At 40.9% G+C, this 20098-nt stretch overlaps 1 protein-coding gene across 1 annotated transcript in view; it reads left to right on the top strand.

Moving 5' to 3' along the window:
- Positions 1 to 7523: 7523 nt before the first annotated feature.
- LOC145643467 (V-set and immunoglobulin domain-containing protein 1-like) overlaps positions 7524 to 20098 on the top strand; it is a 14658-nt gene continuing 2083 nt past the window's right edge. Inside the window, exons 1-3 of the mRNA XM_081694719.1 lie at positions 7524 to 7869; positions 9156 to 9470; positions 13462 to 13566. Coding sequence (XP_081550845.1) covers positions 7524 to 7869; positions 9156 to 9470; positions 13462 to 13566 — 766 coding nt within the window. The remainder of the gene's footprint in view (positions 7870 to 9155; positions 9471 to 13461; positions 13567 to 20098) is intronic.

Raw genomic sequence — 20098 nt, forward strand, 5'->3', positions numbered from 1 at the left:
TAAAATAGATATTATAATGAAACTCTGTAAATAAGTTACAGAAATGTGGCACAGAAAATACTTTCTAAATGTTACCTAAGTGCCAGATTGAGAGAAAGACAACATGGACATTAAAGAAGGTGAAGTGGGTGGCCAGGCCAGGAACAGTAGAGCATGTCTGCTGGGGCATCCAGGCAGAAAAAAGAGAGAGAGAAGGAGAGACAGAAATAGAATGTGACTGAGAGAGAGCATGACAGAGAGAGAGAGAGAGAGAGCACAAGCCCAAGGGAGAGATTTCTCCAAATGTACGTCTTCAGTCCACCAACTCTGCTCCAGCTCCACTCTCAGCTCTGCTCCAGCATTAACTCCTTATGGTTCAGAATTTCTTTAGTCTTATCTTGATTGATCAACAGCAGAGTTTGTCCAACACTGACTAATCAAAGAGTGACCACATACGAGCAGCATCCCCGTCATAGCACATCCGAGAGGAACCCACAGCTGGTAGAGTGATTTACTGTCCTGAATAACAATTGATGAATAACAATATCTCTGCAAGAGACCACAGATGACCACAGCAGTTGGGGTTAACAAGAACAAGACTTCATAGTTGAGAGTTAGGCGTACACGTATCAATATGTTATGATTTTCTTGGTTGAAATGACATAGTATGCCATGACAATCAACGTTGTAGCTCAGTCTCTCTGTGTACACATATCTCAGCTACCTGTATGAGGGCATTATGGAATTTGTAGTTCATGAAGCATTTATGTACAAAGTCTTGTAATTTTGCTCTTTTTTTTATCTTAATTTTGTAGCTGCTTGGGTTGAGGCTTTAGATTAGAATTTTCTGGAATGTCTATGGAAATAATGACCAATATGCTTTCAGATCCAAGACTGTTGAATAAATGTGTGATCACAGTTCTCCCTCTGACATATGCAGCCTGCTAAGTCATCTTATTTAGGTTCAATTTAAAGGCAGCATCAGACACTAAATCTGCAGTATAAATAATCTTTCACACCGAACACGAGAAAAATCTGCCTGGTGAAAAACCTCATTCACTTGAAGGGGCAAGAGCTTTACTTGCTTCTTTCTGAAAGAAAAGCAGCTGCTATTCTTATACTAATTATTAAAACAATGTCACAAGTAGTGTTAGCTGTTTTCTGAAGGACTACGTTCCCCAAAATTACACAATACCAAGACCGCCCATAATCCCCTCATTTTGCTCCACCCATGTGAAAACATGAGCGAGGTGGCAGTTAGATGTGACCGACGCTTAAGTCTTCATACATGATGGGAATGGAAATCTAATTAGAATGGGAATCTAACTGGATCATTTCTGTTACTCAGACCTTTGCCTGTACAGACAACACCAGACCCCTCACTAGACACACAGACAAACTCAGTGAGATCAGGTGGAAAACTGAACAAACATCAGCACTTTAAGAATCTGTAGCATTTGTTGTATGTGCCACTTGATTGCTGTAACAGCTGGAGTGCCGCAGGGCGCGGAGCAGGACGCACAGACTCCTTCGACTTTGACAGACATTTATTAACACATAACACTTACGACGACGGCACTCACACAACATAAACGGATAACACGAATACACGTAACACTGGCAGGAACACTAACGACGGCAACACAAACATATACGTTTAACATGAATACACGTAGGACTAGCAACACAAAAAATGACCAACACTAATGCACATACCAACAGGGGTTTAACTACACACAGACACACACAACATTAAACCAGGGGCAGGTGTGTGCCATCAGCTTCACTGCATGCAGTGGGCCGTACTGCATATAGCGACTGGTCTGTACCAATAACTACTGTGCTACATAAAACAAAAAATCTATCCAGCAGCAGGATCTGCAGTTCTACTTCTGTCTGTTTCTAGTTACATCTTCTGTTTGTATTTGTATTTCATGCCTGTAGTTAATGATTCTTGTCCCCTGTCCTGTTTAGGTTCTAGTCAGTAATATACCCATATTACACACGACTTGTTTAGTTTCCTTATTTAGTTACTACTGTTCTCATTTGCTCTAGAGAGAGGGGGAGAAAGAGAAAGAGGGAGAGAGAGAGGGGGAGAGAAAGAAAAGGAGAGAGAGAGAGTAGGAGGGAGGGAGAGAGAGGGGAAGATGGAGAGAGAAAAGGAGGGAGGGGAGGAGGGGAGAGAGGGGGGGAAGGAGAGAGAGAGAATGAGGGAGGGAGAGAGAAGGGGAGGAAGAGGGAGGGAGGGAGCGAGGGTGGGCAGAGGGGGAGAGAGAGAAGGAGGGAGGGAGAGAGACAATCTATAAGCAGACATTTACATCTTATAACTTGATGGTCATGCATCCATCTATTTGAAAATCTCTTAGTGATTTCCAGTACCATCATCAGTTGGCTGGTACCATCAGTACCATCAGGTGACTGGACCTGGAGCAATTAAGTATGTCATGTATAATAATAATGGAGTATGTCATATATAATAATAATGGAGTATGTCATATGTAATAACAGCCATTTTACATGTACATGTGCAGCCATGTTTAATAGTGAAGGCCTTTATCCTGTGTGTTTCTGCAGGCTGCATGTTGGTAGGGAATCTGAGGACAGACGACATCACTGCATACACAGGAGACTCAGTACTGCTGCCCTGCTCCTGTACTGACCCACACGCCAAACCTGAGAGTTTCACCTGGAGGAAACGCAGCACAGGAAGACAAACATTGGACGTGATCACCAGTGAGAGTGAACAGTACAGAAACAGAGTTCAGCTGGGTACTGCTCACTCTCCAGGAAATCTCTCTCTACTCATATCACACCTGACTGAAGAGGATGAGGGAGTCTACAGGTGTTATTTTAACCAGTGGAACTATAAATACATCAGACTCACCATTAAAGGTAAAACACCGTATTTGATCCAAATCTAACTGCAAATGATAAATCCAGCTTTAAGGTTTTCTTATGTATCCACACTAGCAAAGTCTTGGTTGTCTGAGTTACTTGTAGACTTTCTGCTGTCATATTTGTTGTTGTGCTGTCATCTGTGCACATTAGCAGTAACATTTAGTTCAGTGATGGTCAAATACTCCTTTAATTGTAACAAATATCTTGGGCAGTTCAAGTAAGAATGTCTCAGGTTTTTAACACACATGCTTCTTTGTTTTGGTTTTTCTGTTCCGACCCCTCGTTTGTTTTTTCTGTCACTGTTTTCATCTTTGTCTAGTTTGCATTCGTTACTCTTTGTATAAATATCCCTTGTTTTATCATCTTGGTTGTGGGTATCTGAATTTGCGCTCTCGTCCTCCTGTGAGTTTATTGTTGTTTGGTAATGTTATTAGCCTGCTCGTTATTCTAGTGTTTACTGTTTAACTTTCTTCTTGGTAATGATGTGCAGACGAAGTCCTGTGAAGCGTTTGAGGTTCTTCCTTATTGTACTGCTAAATGATTCGAAGCATTGGAGCATTGAAAGCTGGTGACAAAACAGCGACACCTGGTGCTTTTCAGAAATTATAGCAGCCATAGATTCAAAACTGCGCAGCACTATAAACAATACAACACTCCACCGCCTTCATATGTCATAAAAAAAATGGATGATCAGTAATGATGTTTAGTCATTAAATTCTGAAATCATTTGTTTAAAATCATTGTTTCCCTTTTATGTAAAAACAACAGGTTGGCGTTATGAAACGTTTACTCCACTTTTGACTTCTATAATTAGCACATTTCCAATTTTTTTTAGTAAAAAGATAAAGCTTCCAAGTTATAGGACAGTGCCAAACTTATGAAACAGTCTCACCCTTATCCTGTGCTTCAGTGACATCTGAAGCTTCGACCGTCATTAGTCACGTGTTGTTAGTAACTTTAGTGGTAATATTAATGGTAATATTAACTTTAGTGGTAATAGTAAATGATACAAGCTTCGGTACACTGTGTGATACGAGCTTCGATGCCTTAGTATTAAATGTTACATCACAATTTTATTGTTTCTGCACAGTTCCTGTATCGTTTTTCTCCCTTTTTGTTGTTCCATTTAGTCAGTGTTTAGTTTGCATCATTTGGTTAATTTTGCCATTGTGTCCACCTGTTTTGCAAATTAGGAACTTTCATTTACACATGTGCATCAAGTCCTGTCTGCCTCTGCGTTACATTATCGTTCTGAAAACTGCACAGTGTGCAGATCATTAATGTAGGTGGACCAGCTGGATCAAAATCACTAATGTGTTCTTATTTTAGCTTTTTGATTTGAAACATCTAAAATAAGAAGCAAGGCTTTGCTATGGCAAGTTGCAAATGGGCGTAAACAAAGAGTCATAAAAGTTGATTTAGTCAATGTTGATGTCAGTTTGACATTACAAGTGACATATTTGGAGCTTGTTACTGTAATTATTTACCCCTGTCCCACTTACCTACAACCAAAGGCAGAGGTGCAGGCAAAGGTTTAATGCACATAAAACTTATAAAATGTATCTGATTCCAAATTATGCCTGTAATTATAATTTATATTCTGAAGAGAATGCTCTACTGCATTGTCTAGCATGTGTTATGAGAATATGCATAACCACCTTTCTATAATTCCTCAGTCTTAATACATCCTGCTTTGTCAGTGGTTCTGTCAACCTAACATAGGGTTTGATCTACTAAACTTACAGTGCAGAGATTGGATACTTTACAGGAAACTGGTGTCAGCAGTCTAAATATATAGAAAAATATAGCTGGCTCTTCACTCAGCCTCAATCCACCAGTGCAGAGAATTTTGACTACAGTTTTGGACTTCCTCTCTCTTAATAAATTATCAAGTGATTAACATCATCTGCGAGTGTCTGGACTCCATCTGTCTCATTACAAATACTACACGGAGAGCCGAGCTTCATGAGTTCAATGTAGCAAAGAGTTCATTAGCATAACAGAAGAGAAGTAGATACACAATAGAATAGAATAGATATTATAATGAAACCAATTAGAATAAAATAGATATTATAATGAAACCAATTAGAATAAAATAGATATTATAATGAAACTCTGTAAATAAGTTACAGAAATGTGGCACAGAAAATACTTTCTAAATGTTACCTAACTGCTAGATGGATTGAGAGAAAGACAACATGAACATTAAAGAAGGTGAAGTGGGTGACCAGGAACAGTAGAGCATGTCTGCTGGGGCTTCCAGGCAGAAAAAAGAGAGAGAGAAGGAGAGACAGAAAGAGAATGTGACTGAGAGAGAGTATGACAGAGAGAGAGAGAGAGAGCACAAGCCCAAGGGAGAAAGTTCTCCAAATGTACGTCTTCAGTCCACCAGCTCTGCTCCAGCTCCACTCTCAGCTCTGCTCCAGCATTAACTCCGTATGGTTCAGAATTTCTTTATTCTTATCTTGATTGATCAACAGCAGAGTTTGTCCAACACTGACCAATCAAAGAGTGACCACATACGAGCAGCATCCCTGTCATAGCACATCCGAGAGGAACCCACAGCTGGTAGAGTGATTTACTGTCCTGAATAACAATTGATGAAGAACAATATCTCTGTAAGAGACCACAGATGACCACAACAGTTGGGGCAAACAAGAACAAGACTTCATAATCGAGAGTTTGGCCTACACATATGAATATGTTATGATTTTCTTGGTTGAAATGACATAGTATGCCATGACAAATGACGTTGTAGCTCAGTCTCTCTGTGTACACACATCTCAGCTACCTGTATGAGGGCATTATGGAATTTGTAGTTCATGAAGCATTTATGTACAAAGTCTTGTAATTTTGCTCTTTTTTTATCTTAATTTTGTAGCTGGTTGGGTTGAGGCTTTAAATGAGAATTTTCTGGAATGTCTATGGAAATACTGACCAATATGCTTCCAGATCCAAGACTGTTGAATAAATGTGTGATCACTGTTCTCCCTCTGACATATGCTGCCTGCTAAGGCATCTTATTTAGGTTCAATTTAAAGGCAGCATCAGACACTAAATCTGCAGTATAAATAATCTTTCACACCGAACACAAGAAAAATCTGCCTGGTGAAAAACCTCATTCACTTGAAGGGGCAAGAGCTTTACTTGCTTCTTTCTGAAAGAAAAGCAGCTGCTATTATTATACTAATTATTAGAACAATGTCACAAGTAGTGTTAGCTGTTTTCTGAAGGACTACGTTCCCCAAAATTACACGATACCAAGACCGCCCATAATCCCCTCATTTTGCTCCACCCATGTGAAAACATGAGCAAGGTGGCAGTTAGATGTGACCGACGCTTAAGTCTTCATACATGATGGGAATGTAATTAGAATGGGAATCTAACTGGATCATTTCTGTTACTCAGACCTTTGCCTGTACAGACAACACCAGACCCCTCACTAGACACACAGGCAAACTCAGTGAGATCAGGTGGAAAACTGAACAAACATCAGCACTTTAAGAATCTGTAGCATTTGTTGTATGTGCCACTTGATTGCTGTAACAGCTGGAGTGCCGCAGGGCGCGGAGCAGGACGCACAGACTCCCTCGACTTTGACACACATTTATTGATACTTAACGCTTACGACGACGGCACTCACACAACATAAACAGATAACACGAATACATGTAACACTGCAGGAACACTAACGACGGCAACACAAACATATACGTTTAACATGAATACACGTAGGACTAGCAACACAAACAATGACCAACACTAATGCACACACCAACAGGGGTTTAACTACACACAGACACACACAACATTAAACCAGGGGCAGGTGTGTGCCATCATGGGGGCGTGGTTACAAAACAAAAAATCATTTCAACTGCACTCAGTGGGCCGTACTGCATATAGCGACTGGTCTGTATCAATAACTACTGTACTACATAAAACAAAAAATCTATCCAGCAGCAGGATCTGCAGTTCTACTTCTGTCTGTTTCTAGTTACATCTTCTGTTTGTATTTGTATTTCATACCTGTAGTTAATGACTCTTGTCTTCTGTCCTGTTTAGGTTCTAGTCAGTTATATACCCATATTACACACAACTTGTTTAGTTTCCTTATTTAGTTACTACTGTTCTCATTTGCTCTAGAGAGAGGGGGAGAAAAAGAAAGAGGGAGAGAGAGAGGAGGGAAGGAAAGAGAGAGAGAAAGGAAGAAATAGAGAGAGAATGAGGGATAGAGAGAGAAGGAGAGAAGGAGGGAGGGAGGGAGCGAGGGTGGGCAGAGGGGGAGAGAGAGAAGGAGGGAGGGAGAGAGACAATATATAATCAGACTTTTACATCTTATAACTTGATGGTCATGTATCCATCATACCAACATCTATTGGGAAATCTCTTAGTGATTTCCAGTACCATCATCAGTTGGCTGGTACCATCAGTACCATCAGGTGACTGGACCTGGAACAATTAAGTATGCCATATATAATAGTTAAGTATGTCATATATAATAATAATGGAGTATGTGATATACAATAATAATTAAGTATGTCATATATAATAATAATAATGGAGTATGTCATATATAATAATAATGGAGTATGTCATATGTAATAACAGCCATTTTACATGTACATGTGCAGCCATGTTTAATAGTGATGGCCTTTATCCTGTGTGTTTCTGCAGGCTGCATGTTGGTAGGGAATCTGAGGACAGACGTCATCACTGCATACACAGGAGACTCAGTACTGCTGCCCTGCTCCTGTACTGACCCACACGCCAAACCTGAGAGTTTCACCTGGAGGAAACGCAACACAAACAGAAACACATGGGACGTGATCACCAGTGAGAGTGAACAGTACAGAAACAGAGTTCAGATGGGTGCTGTTCACTCTCCAGGAAATCTCTCTCTACTCATATCACACCTGACTGAAGAGGATGAGGGAGTCTACAGGTGTTATCCTAACCAGTGGAACTATAAAGCCATCAGACTCACCATTAAAGGTAAAACACTGTATTTGATCCAAATCCAACTGCAAATGATAAATCCAGCTTTAAGGTTTTCTTAGGTATCCACACTAGCAAAGTCTTGGTTGTCTGAGTTACTTGTAGACTTTCTGCTGTCATATTTGTTGTTGTGCTGTCATCTGTGCACATTACCAGTAACCTTTAGTTCAGTGATGGTCAAATACTCTTTTAAACAATGTCACAAGTAGTGTTAGCTGTTTTCTGAATGACTACCTTCCCCAAAATTACACAACATCAAGAGCAGCCATAATCACCTGATTTTGCTCAACCCATGTGAAAAAATTAAATCTTAAATCTTAAGTCTTCATACATGATGGGAATGTAATTAGAATGGGAATCTAACTGGATCATTTCTGTTACTCAGACCTTTGCCTGTACAGACAACACCAGACCCCTCACTAGACACACAGACAAACTCAGTGAGATCAGGTGGAAAACTGAACAAACATCAGCACTTCAAGAATCTGTAGCATTTGTTGTATGTGCCACTTGATTGCTGTAACAGCTGGAGTGCCGCAGGGCGCGGAGCAGTACGCACAGACTCCCTCGACTTTGACAGACATTTATTGATACTTAACGCTTACGACGACGGCACTCACACAACATAAACGGATAACACGAATACACGTAACACTGCAGGAACACTAACGACGGCAACACAAACATATACGTTTAACATGAATACACGTAGGACTAGCAACACAAACAATGACCAACACTAATTCACGCACCAACAGGGGTTTAACTACACACACACACACAACATTAAACCAGGGGCAGGTGTGTGCCATCATGGGGGCGTGATTACAGAACAAAAAGTGACTTCAACTGCAGGCGGTGGGCCGTACCACGTGACCAGTGGTGAGGGGAGCGTTCCGTGACAATTGCTGGCTTAATATAAAGAATTCTAGTGAAGGCTTCCACACTGATGCGCTATCACAGAGTTACATATATTGTGTCTGACCTTTATTTAACTGTTAGTTTTGTGGCATTACTTAAGACATTCACAATCATATAAACATCAAAATGGAACACTTTATTTCAGGACCAGGGCAAATGCATCACTTTCAGTACAAAGTAATTTACAACAGAGTCATATGGGAGTTTCATTTCAGCTTCATCACCCAGTTTCAAGAACAGGAAGGTACTACATGGTTTGAGGTGCTCACATCTGTTCAGTTTTACTAGTTGCCTCACTTGGTAAGTGAGATCTAATCATTATTATCACATACTGAAGGTCTTCTATTGGTGTGTTTCTGTAGGCTGTATACTGGAACATCACAGGATCTCCGAAATCACTGCATACACAGGAGACTCAGTACTGCTGCCTTGTTCCTGCACTGACCTACACACCAAACCTGAGAATTTCACCTGGAGGAAACGCAACACAAACAGAAACTCATGGGATGTGATCTCCAGTGAGAGTGAACAGTATAGAAACAGAGTTCAGCTGGGTATTGCTCACTCTCCAGGAAATCTCTCTCTACTCATATCACACCTGACTGAAGAGGATGAGGGAGACTACAGGTGTTATATTAAAGACAATGAATACACATACACAAGACTTTATATTTCAGGTAAAACATTATTAGCAACCACATTCCTAATATCAATGAAAACCTCATAAGTCGATTTAGTCTCTCCACCATGAACTTACTTTTTAAACATACAAATAAATGTAATATAAATACATTCAGCACACACTTTATTAGACACACATACATCAGATATTACTAAAATTCAAAAACAGGACATTTAAAAGTAGAGAAACACCATTACATATTTATGTATCTAACATGTGGACCACATTATCCTCAGATATTAGTCACCAGACACCCTCTGTCACCAGTCTAGAAGAGTTAAACACAACTAACATTCATTTCACCTGCCCTCACTGAACACTTTCAGTACCTCTAATAAGTGAATGTGTAGGTATAATTACAGACTGTGTCCACCTGGTGTCTTACACAGTTTGTGTGTCACCCTGCACCCAGGACATCACTGGTCAGTTTCTGACCACAGATGTCCCAGTATATGTGGATACTGAACCATTCTCCATACATCAGTCCCACTACAGTGCTGGAGGCTTGGTAATGGGTGTTGTACTGGTATGAGTGGTTCAGGTACAGCAGTGTTACTGGATTCAGTGCTACTGGTAGGCTGAGAGTGTTCTGACAGTGAAAGATATCCAGCCAGCAGTGTTTCAGTGGTCAGGCACTGATCATGACTGGAGTTGGAGGATGGTTAACACTAACTGTGTAATAGACCAGATGGACTAGAACCACTGACTCTACAAATACAAGATTTTTCTCAACCATTCATATTTATCAAATGTGATGGAGCATAAACTGTTGCATAAAGAGAGAGAGAAGGAGGGAAGCAGAGAGAGAGAGAAGGAGGGAAGCAGAGAGGGAGAGAGAGAATGAAAAAAAAAGAAGAGCAGAGAGAAGAGTCTCCTCTCACAGCTGGTGCTGACACTGAGTTCATTAACACACACTAACACTAACACATCAGGACCAGTCTGAAGTACAAACAATCAGACCAAACCAAATTATTACACTTCACAAACTAAACTACATCACCCACTGGAACACAAACACAAGCACAAAGCAAAATGCAACGTTATCTGGCCCTAAAATGTCAGTACACTGTAGCAGACGACATGTACACAGTGGCTGACATTAAACACAGAACCACTTTGACAAAGTCCAGACTCAGAGAACACAGCCTGGCCGTCCAGACCAGCCGATATAAATGTCATGGCTTCCCAGAGAACAGAGACTCTGTCAGCAATGTAAATATGACACTGTAGAGACAGAGCTGCACTTCCTCACTGAATGTGAAAAATTCATCCAAATATGGCAAATTTATTTTACAAAATCTGAGACGGTCCACCCCAACTTTAAGTGTCTGTCTAACACTGAAACTGCCTATCCTACTGGGCGAAAAGAAGGAAAGCAGCGCTTTAGCTGGGCGATACATATCTGCCTGCCATAAGATGAGGGACAGTGATTAACCCACCCAAACACACACACACAAACACACGCACACACACACACACACACACACACACACACACACACACACACACACACACACGCGCACACACGCACACACACACACACACACACACACAAACAGACTATATTACCCAGTTTATAAAAGTTACCTAACTATTTATTATTATTAACTATTTATTATTATTAACTATTTATTATTTTCCATCCTTATTATTTATTTCTCTTTCTTTACACTTCTTCCCTTTTACTTCTTATAATTATTATTATTTCAGACCAATTGCAGTTTCTCTTCAAGTTCTTTATCATAACAGAATTCTTAATTTCCATAATTGCAAAGGTTGTAATGTTGTGTAATGTTCATGTTATAATACTGCTTTGGCAATACTAGAATACTATAGTGGTATATGGTCACGCCAGTAAAGCTTACTGAACTGAAATGCACTGAGAGAGAGAGAGAGAGAGAGAGAGAGAGAGAGAGAGAGAGAGAGAGAGAGAGAGAGCGCTAACCCTGCAGCTTCAGACGTCTCCAAATGGTTATAAGACATTCAGTCCATCAACTACCAATGGCTGTAACACGCATTGGTTTAACGAGTGTGGGGCAGGATGCAAGCATGAGTTAGCCTGGTGTGATGTGTTTTTTTTGTTTGTTTTTTTTTTTAATGAAAATGAAAGCACACATGAACATACTGTGCTAATGTTGCATACACAATGTCATACAAGCGATTCAGGCAAAATAACTGACATAGTCGTTGTACAGGATTGGGCTTTATAGGGTAAATAATGAGGGTGAGACTAGACCTAGGCGACGGGGGTAAGTGAAAGGGGAAACACAGGACCCCTGTGTGAGGGTATGAACAACACAAAGCATGTGGAGGAACAAAAACAAACAAAGGAGCACATGGGGAGGAGGATGGTGGTGAGGGGTGTTACAGTAGCACCCACACCCCCCTTAACACGGGGCTCCTGTGTGATGGTGGTGAGAGGTGTTACAGTAGCACCCACACCCCCCTTAACACGGGGCTCCTGTGTGATGGTGGTGAGGGGTGTTACAGTAGCACCCACACCCCCCTTAACACGGGGCTCCTGTGTGATGGTGGTGAGGGGTGTTACAGTAGCATCCACACCCCCCTTAACACGGGGCTCCTGTGTGATGGTGGTGAGGGGTGTTACAGTAGCATCCACACCCTCCTTAACACGGGGCTCCTGTGTGATGGTGGTGAGGGGTGTTACAGTAGCACCCACACCCTCCTTAACACGGTGCTCCTGTGTGATGGTGGTGAGAGGTGTTACAGTAGCATCCACACACCCCTTAACACGGGGCTCCTGTGTGATGGTGGTGAGGGGTGTTACAGTAGCACCCACACCCTCCTTAACACGGGGCTCCTGTGTGATGGTGGTGAGAGGTGTTACAGTAGCACCCACACCCCCCTTAACACGGGGCTCCTGTGTGATGGTGGTGAGGGGTGTTACAGTAGCACCCACACCCCCCTTAACACGGGGCTCCTGTGTGATGGTGGTGAGGGGTGTTACAGTAGCACCCACACCCCCCTTAACACGGGGCTCCTGTGTGATGGTGGTGAGGGGTGTTACAGTAGCACCCACACCCCCCTTAACACGGGGCTCCTGTGTGATGGTGGTGAGGGGTGTTACAGTAGCACCCACACCCTCCTTAACACGGGGCTCCTGACGTGCATAACAGTTGACAAGGGAGCCCGAGCCCGGCGTCACACAGCAGGGTCTGGAGAACCTGGACAAGGACAGGTGGGAAAGGAGGAAAAAAAAAAAGGGGCAAGTCCATCGGGTGAGGGGTGGAAACAGGACTTTGTACCACAACCAGAGACCTGACAGCAGGCTGGACAGGAGACGACTGGGTTCCAGCTTGGGCAGTGGGATGGACGGGAGCCCGGCTGAGAGTAGGAGCACGGGATACGGGATAACAGGAACCCGAACCACAGCTGGGATTGGGACAGTTACAAAGACAGGAATGGGGACAGACAAAGGCAGACACTGGGATTGGTAGAATAACAATGAAAGATTGTCAGTTCCAGTACAACAGAGATGTTACAGGAGGTGAAGTGGGCGGCTATGCCGAGAGAGAGAGAGAGAGAGAGAGAGAGAGAGAGAGAGAGAGAGAAAGAGAGAGAGAGAGAGAGAGAGAGAGAGAGAGAGAGAGAGAGAGACAGAGATACACTAATAAATGCCTGGAACTCCAGTGCACACTGACAAAACAAGTCCAACAGCTTCATTCTAAACCTACTACTACAATAACATCTGAAAATGGTTAAAGGACTACAAATGTAGTCTTAATGCCATTGACAATGTCAACTTTTATTAATTACTAATAATATTATCAATAATAATCAATATCAATATTATCAACTCTCAATCAAGTATAATTCCAAAATGTTTAATTTCAGATTGTAGAGATACAGGAGACTCATTCATGCTCCATCCTCTTTGTTTTTGTGCCAAAAAAACATTTGTATTGAATGCTTATGACAAATAATACATCACATTTTAATTCTGCTTCCTACATTCCCACATGCAGGAATTGCAGACAATTCTTCACTGTACACACGTCATACCATCTTAGCTGGTGTGGGGGGTTTACTGCTGTTGACGGGAGGAGGAGTCATCTGCTGGAGATACAGAGGTACACACACACACACACACACACACACACACACACACACACACACACACACAAACATACACACTCCTATTCAAGTTCACAGACAATTATAACAGGTCTCAGTGTGAAGTTCTCTGTACAATATTATCCAGTAATACAGACCTCTGCTCACCTGGTAGACAGGTAGTGCACAGTGCTGATAACACACTGTCATGGGTTTGCTTCCCAGAGAGCACACATACTGATAAACATGTGAGATGCTCTTGATAATAAAATCTGTATATAAATAAATACATACATATCTGTCCATCTCACACTGAGTTAATTTTGTAGTTCAGAGACGTGAACAGACGGTGAGCAGAAAGGGTCAAACAGGACAGAGGAGAGATCAGCAGACACGGGTGGGCGTCACACATCCATGTTATAATATCAGTGAACTCTGATTCAGTACACAGATCTGTTCTACCGTGTCAGAGCTTGGATTAGTGATTAGTTTCTGCATGTTAAGACCCAGTGAAAGTCATGCAGGTACTCGTGAGAGGTCATGTGTTTCTGAAAGTATGGAAAAACTTTAAGGGCCTTATTCTTGTCTGCACAGAGAACTTCACTACAGTCTTTACTGCAGTGCACACAGTCGATTCTGATTGCTAAATTATAACAGACAGTATGACATCATCTAATATGCTGTAGTTTAGCAGAGCAGTTAATTGTTTAATATTCTGTAGTTTCACAGAGTAGTTTTATTTGCCTAATGTGCTGTAGTTTACCAGTGACTTTTCAGCAGTCATTCACTTATGACTGTTGTAGCTAGAGATGTTAAGCATTGCGTGTGTGTGTGTGTGTGTGTGTGTGTGTGTGTGTGTGTGTGTGTGTGTGTGTGTATGCTATATGCTTGATGATAACCTTATTATGATCACCTGCTCTATAGCAGTACCTTTATGCTACTGGGCCTTTTTAGACACCTCACTGCACTCAGAAGTAACTTCTGAATCAACCAAAGTAGTAGAAAAGTGCCAGAAAGGTTAGAGGGATGAGAGGGACAGGAGATAAACATGCTAACAGGTCATATCAGCGTCATGCAAAATGGTTTATCAAAAAGGTGTCATTTTATTAGAATCCATGAACAACATGCACAGAAGAAACAGCCATGCAGATACACGTCTCCGTGACATACCATATAAAAAAAGTGTGAACAAACAGTCTGGAAAATGAATCTGCTGACTGATAAATGGCATATGTCACGTTTCGTACTTTCTGCAAGTAGGATTGTGTATCATTTGGGGTTTTTTTCTGATGTCATTGCTAAAACAATACTTTTAAAATTGAGCAATTACCTAAATTGTGCCTGAATCAGTGCTAAAAAACTAAAGTCGACTAAAGTTTTTAATTGTATTTCTTTTTTATTTGACTATTCACTACCTACTAGCTAACGGTAGTTGTCTGCTGGCCTTTAACTAGTGATGACCATGTGACATGCAGTAACGCTTCTGTTACCTGTAGTGTCTGTTTCAGAGCACCAGAGGGGAAATATTTTAATAGACAGCTCAGGCATTTAAAGGAGTATTTAGGTGAAAAGTCTAATTTACATTATTTTTCCACTTAGACAAAATTATTTTGAGTGCAATTCTGTTTAAGCTTGCTAACAAACATTGGAGGTCATCAGCAGCCCAAATCTAACCTTCATAAATACATGCCCACAGATGACTCTCAACCAGCTCAAACTGCATCCAGATCTTAATAAAGGTCTCACAGACTAGTCAATGTGCAGTATGACTCACTGTGAACTAGAAAAGTGAATAAACTTCTCACTACAATCTGGATGAGGTTTGAGCAGGTTAAGAAAGTTTTGTGGACATGTAGTGATCTAACTTATGTATGAAGACCATTATGTACTAAGGTTAGACTTGGGTTGCTGTTGACCTCCAGTGTCCAACTTAATTACAACGACTGTTACCTGCTGTTGCTGTTGGCTTCCAGAGTTTGTTAGTAACATTAGCAGCTTTAGTTTTAAACTAAAGGAACAAAACATGTCTCTGCCATCCGGGGAAAAGGAAAATAATGTAATTGCCGGCCAATCCCTTCATGTAACACCGACATGAGGCAAGAAACCTTTGGGCCATATACAAAATAGCTTACTACATACTGTATGCTGCATACTGGACTCATTATATACTGTATACTGTTTACTGTTCCCTGTAGTAGTATGATGCATAATATCCAGTGTGTAAAAAACACAAACCATACTAAGAGGTCAAGTGAACGTATGAAGTTCTACCCACTTGTGATTTACCACCACAGTTGCATGCAGTACACCACGGAGACAGGCCTGGTCACGTACTGGATTATTTGGCCGCAGCAGTACGTCATCTGCGTATATTTTGCGTACTGGAAAAATTCATTTTGGTCAGACTAGTTTTCAAGATCTCTTCAGTAAGCATTCATTAACTAAAGAAAAATTGATCAACACACATTTATCATTTGTATTAAAAAGTTTAGGTTATGTATATATGTGGTTACTCTCCTCAGTCACTTTATTAGGATCACCTTTAAACTACATCCAGTTATCTTCTAGCTGCATTATATACCTGTGTGCAGTTCCACAGGCTTGTGTATAAACTTCAGACACACTGCTTTTCTTGTTACACACTCATACATGCCCTAAAGACACTACCACTGCAGAGACACTTGTTTGTTGAGAGTGGTCTACCATCCAGGTAGGATCCATTCAGCAGTGCTCCTGTGGTCACACACTAAACAGTGGTGCACACCTGTAAGACATGTGCACATATTAAATTGCAGACTGCAGGTCTTTATTAAAGTGGCTGGTGAGTGTTTAAATGTTTGTGAATGTATAAAACAGATTACACACATGCTTGCATAAATTATATTTACATGTGCAGTTATGGATTAAATGTATATTACAATTAACACCTCTGCAATACAATACATTTATTGCATTAACACTTGTATTAATCCACTCAACAGGGTGTGCATTATTCTATGTGTGCTAATATTTTGTAATTGTGATATTTTCTGCAGGATGATGTGATGTATTCTACTCTAGCCCATATAAACACCACCAGACCAGCACCCAGAGCAATGGATAATGGAGATAATACAGAATGTCAAAATCAAACTAAATTAACAAACCTGAACACACACACACACACACACACACACACGCACACACACACACACACACACACACACACTCTTTTATTGTATGGGAGCCAATGAACTGTTATGTTCTTCTGTCTTGGTTTCAGTGCTGTCTTTGTATAATTTGCTGTATCTATTGGTAATTACTAATTAACTGCTAGTTAGTTATTTCAGGTGTGGTTTCAGACTGGCATAAGTTAGGAATTGTAGGGGGAGGACTAACAGTGACAGGGGCAGGACTGAGACTGATAATATTACAGTGTAGCCACTCCAAGAACCAGAGTACTCGGGTTTTATTCCTCTTGATTTCATCTTCTGCTTGGGAAAGGAGGCTAACTGCTAAATCTAAATGTTAAACGCTGTAAACGTCAATTAAAATTTTCTCAGTCTGCAACTATAATTGTGATTCCTACAAGTATCATTTCCTACAAGTATCATATGTCTGTACAATAATAAAAACAATTTATTATGTTTTATTACATTACGGATTTTTTCAGCAGAATGGTTTTTCTTCATTTTATTTGTGTATCTCTGTTGAAGCATTTTTGGATATTTATTTTTTAAATTGTAGCACATTTTTATGTTAAGCAGGTCATTTTATAGTCAAATGCCATCCGTTGTCTGTACGCATCACTTCCACTGTGAAAGTCTATTACTGTTTCATAAATAAAGAGCCAAAGCAAGACAGAGAGTTGTGGTTTCTGTTTATACCCACTGATAACCACATACATCATGAAGGTGTGTGGTGCAGTTCACTGACAGCAGTTGGATGTCACTGTCTGTTACTTTCTCTTTAGGACCGGGGTTGAACTCCAAAGTAGAGCAGATGGTTCTGCAGAATTGTACACAGTGTGAAACCAGATCAGTGACATGGAAACAGTCTCACTCAGACTCGAGCAAAAACACCAAATGTGAAAATCGCCTTTTATCCCAAACAGGCGACTCTGGTCCAGTTCTTGGTGTGAAAGGGTTCATATGTAGGCTGGTCATAGGAGGTGGTTGCTTCGGGCAGTAGAGCTGCGTTGAAAAGGTTCTGCAAAGTGAATTTATTTTGCTGTTGTAGCTGAGGCAGTTGGCTTGCTACAGCTTTATATGACATTATTACCTATATACTTATACTAAAATATAAATATTAGGAGTGTCATGGTATGTGTTTTCATCCCAAATCACCCCATACACATTACAATTCACTGTATGCAGTCATACGGAGAGTACACAGTAGCCTAAGTGTGAAGGCTGATGAACATAATGTGGAATCAAACTTCACATCTGCGATTTCCACTCCAAACCTTAAGCTGTAAGCTATTAGCAAGCTAGCAACATGCTAGGCTAAATGTAGCTCAAACTTGTTAGCGACATTTACTGAATCATTAACACTATGAGCTGTTTCTTTCAAATCAGCTATGTGGGAATGTTTCCCAGTGACCTGAGTGGTGGACGAGGACAGTGTAGGTGTTGTAGGGTGTGTGTGCTAAAACACATGAACCTGCACATTCAACAGCATCACCCAGATGTGCCAGTTGTGTTTGTTGCTTTTGTCCTGTTGCACCAAACAGTGATGCCTAAATGGAGTGTGAAGAAGATCTCTTACAAGTAAGGTGCTTTTCAGGATGTGGAACTTGGAATCTTCTCCATATATGTATATATAATATCTGAAGAAGTTATATTTATTTCTCAGGTGGTTATTAGTAATGAGTGGAAATGTGCTCACTTGTTTATTTGTTTATTTATTCCTCACTTGTTCATTCTGTGTATAATTCAGCTCTTGGTCACTACACACTTGATCAGGAAGGTTGGACAGCCCACACACACACACACACACACACACACACACACACACACACACACGACCATGCTACTTTTTGAGATTCATGGGCTTTAAGTTCTGCTGTGATCCAGCTCTGAACTTCATGGTTTAATCAGTCAATCACTAATTGACTCAGCAGGGATTCTGAGGAACAATGTCACATTCACTCCAGTGACACTGATGTTTCAGAGAAAGCCAGATGCTCGAGGATAAAATTAAATGTGATTTTAATCAGAAAAGGATAATCCAACACAGTCAAACTCAGGCAAGGATCAGAACCAGTACTATAGGATAAACAGAGCCAGGGAGCATCACAGAGAGGAACTAAAGTCCAGGTTGAAAACCAGAGAGACAAAATATCCAGGCAGACAAATCCAGGAGGGGCACAAAACAGAAGTAAGCAATCAGAAATAGTTCAGAAATACAGAAAGCCAATATATAACATTTACAACATTTAACTCACACGTTTATCCAAAGCAATTTAGTTATAATTGAATACAATTTAAGCGATTGAGGATTAAGGGCCTTGCACAGAGGCCCAACAGTGGCAACTGGCAGCTTTCTAATTACTAGCTGAGTACCTTAACCACTGAGCTAACACTGCATATCACTCCATATGCACAAACATTACTTCCACTCTAATGACCTCAGCAGCTTTCTTCATTTAACCAAGCGTTTGGGTTTCCGCAGGATTATCAAGAAATGAGATACTCCGCTGTAATCTGTAAAGGCATTGGGAACGCAGCACACACTCAGGTGTGTCATACTCTGAACAGACTGATATTAAATGTTCAATTCATTTATTTATTCTTTTGTTGACATATTAATGACTCACTAGCTGCATTAAAGCCATCCGTTCAGCAGCACAGGGGGATTAAGTCCATATATCTGTAACTTCCTAAACAGAGTCACATGAATATGACATTTTTGAATGGTGTATCATAGTAAATTAAATCAAATTTATTTATGTAGCGCTTTTTAAAACAGAAATTGTCACAAAGCAGTGTTACAAATGTCCGAGTCCAAGCCCCCAGTAGCAAGGAAAAACTCCCTAGAGTATGAAGAAGAAACCTTGAGAGGAACCAAGACTCAAAGGTGGGGCCCATCCTCCTCTGGCCGACAACAGTCACCACAATAATAACAATTTTAAAAGAAAAGTAAAAAACTAATAATAAATTTAAAAAATAAGCAATTAATGTCTAGTCCAGTTTTCTAGATGTCCTAGTCTTGTCCCGATGGAGTGCACGTGTCCGAAACCCATCCCGCAAGAGAACGTCCATCAACGTCCATCAAGTAGTTGGCTGGGGTGGAGGTGTGGCGGGCTACAGCAAGGGACATCAGTGGGTGGAGGGAGTAGCCATGGCAGATGAGACGGGTGTAGGCTCAATAACATCATGATATCAGGGGTAGGTGAACCTCGGCAGAAAGAGAGACTAAATTATTAGGCATGTCCACGTACGAGAGTGTGTAAATTAGGGACTGTTTCTTAGTGAGAATGCAGTGTTTCTTAGTGAGAATGCTTGTGAGATTTAATTTTCTCTCCACTTTGTTTTATTCACAAAAGGTGACTTTGCAAAAAATGTTTTT

This window comes from Electrophorus electricus, chromosome 2 (assembly GCF_041902795.1).
Source record: "Electrophorus electricus isolate QZ-2024a chromosome 2, ASM4190279v1, whole genome shotgun sequence".
NCBI lineage: Eukaryota > Metazoa > Chordata > Actinopteri > Gymnotiformes > Gymnotidae > Electrophorus > Electrophorus electricus.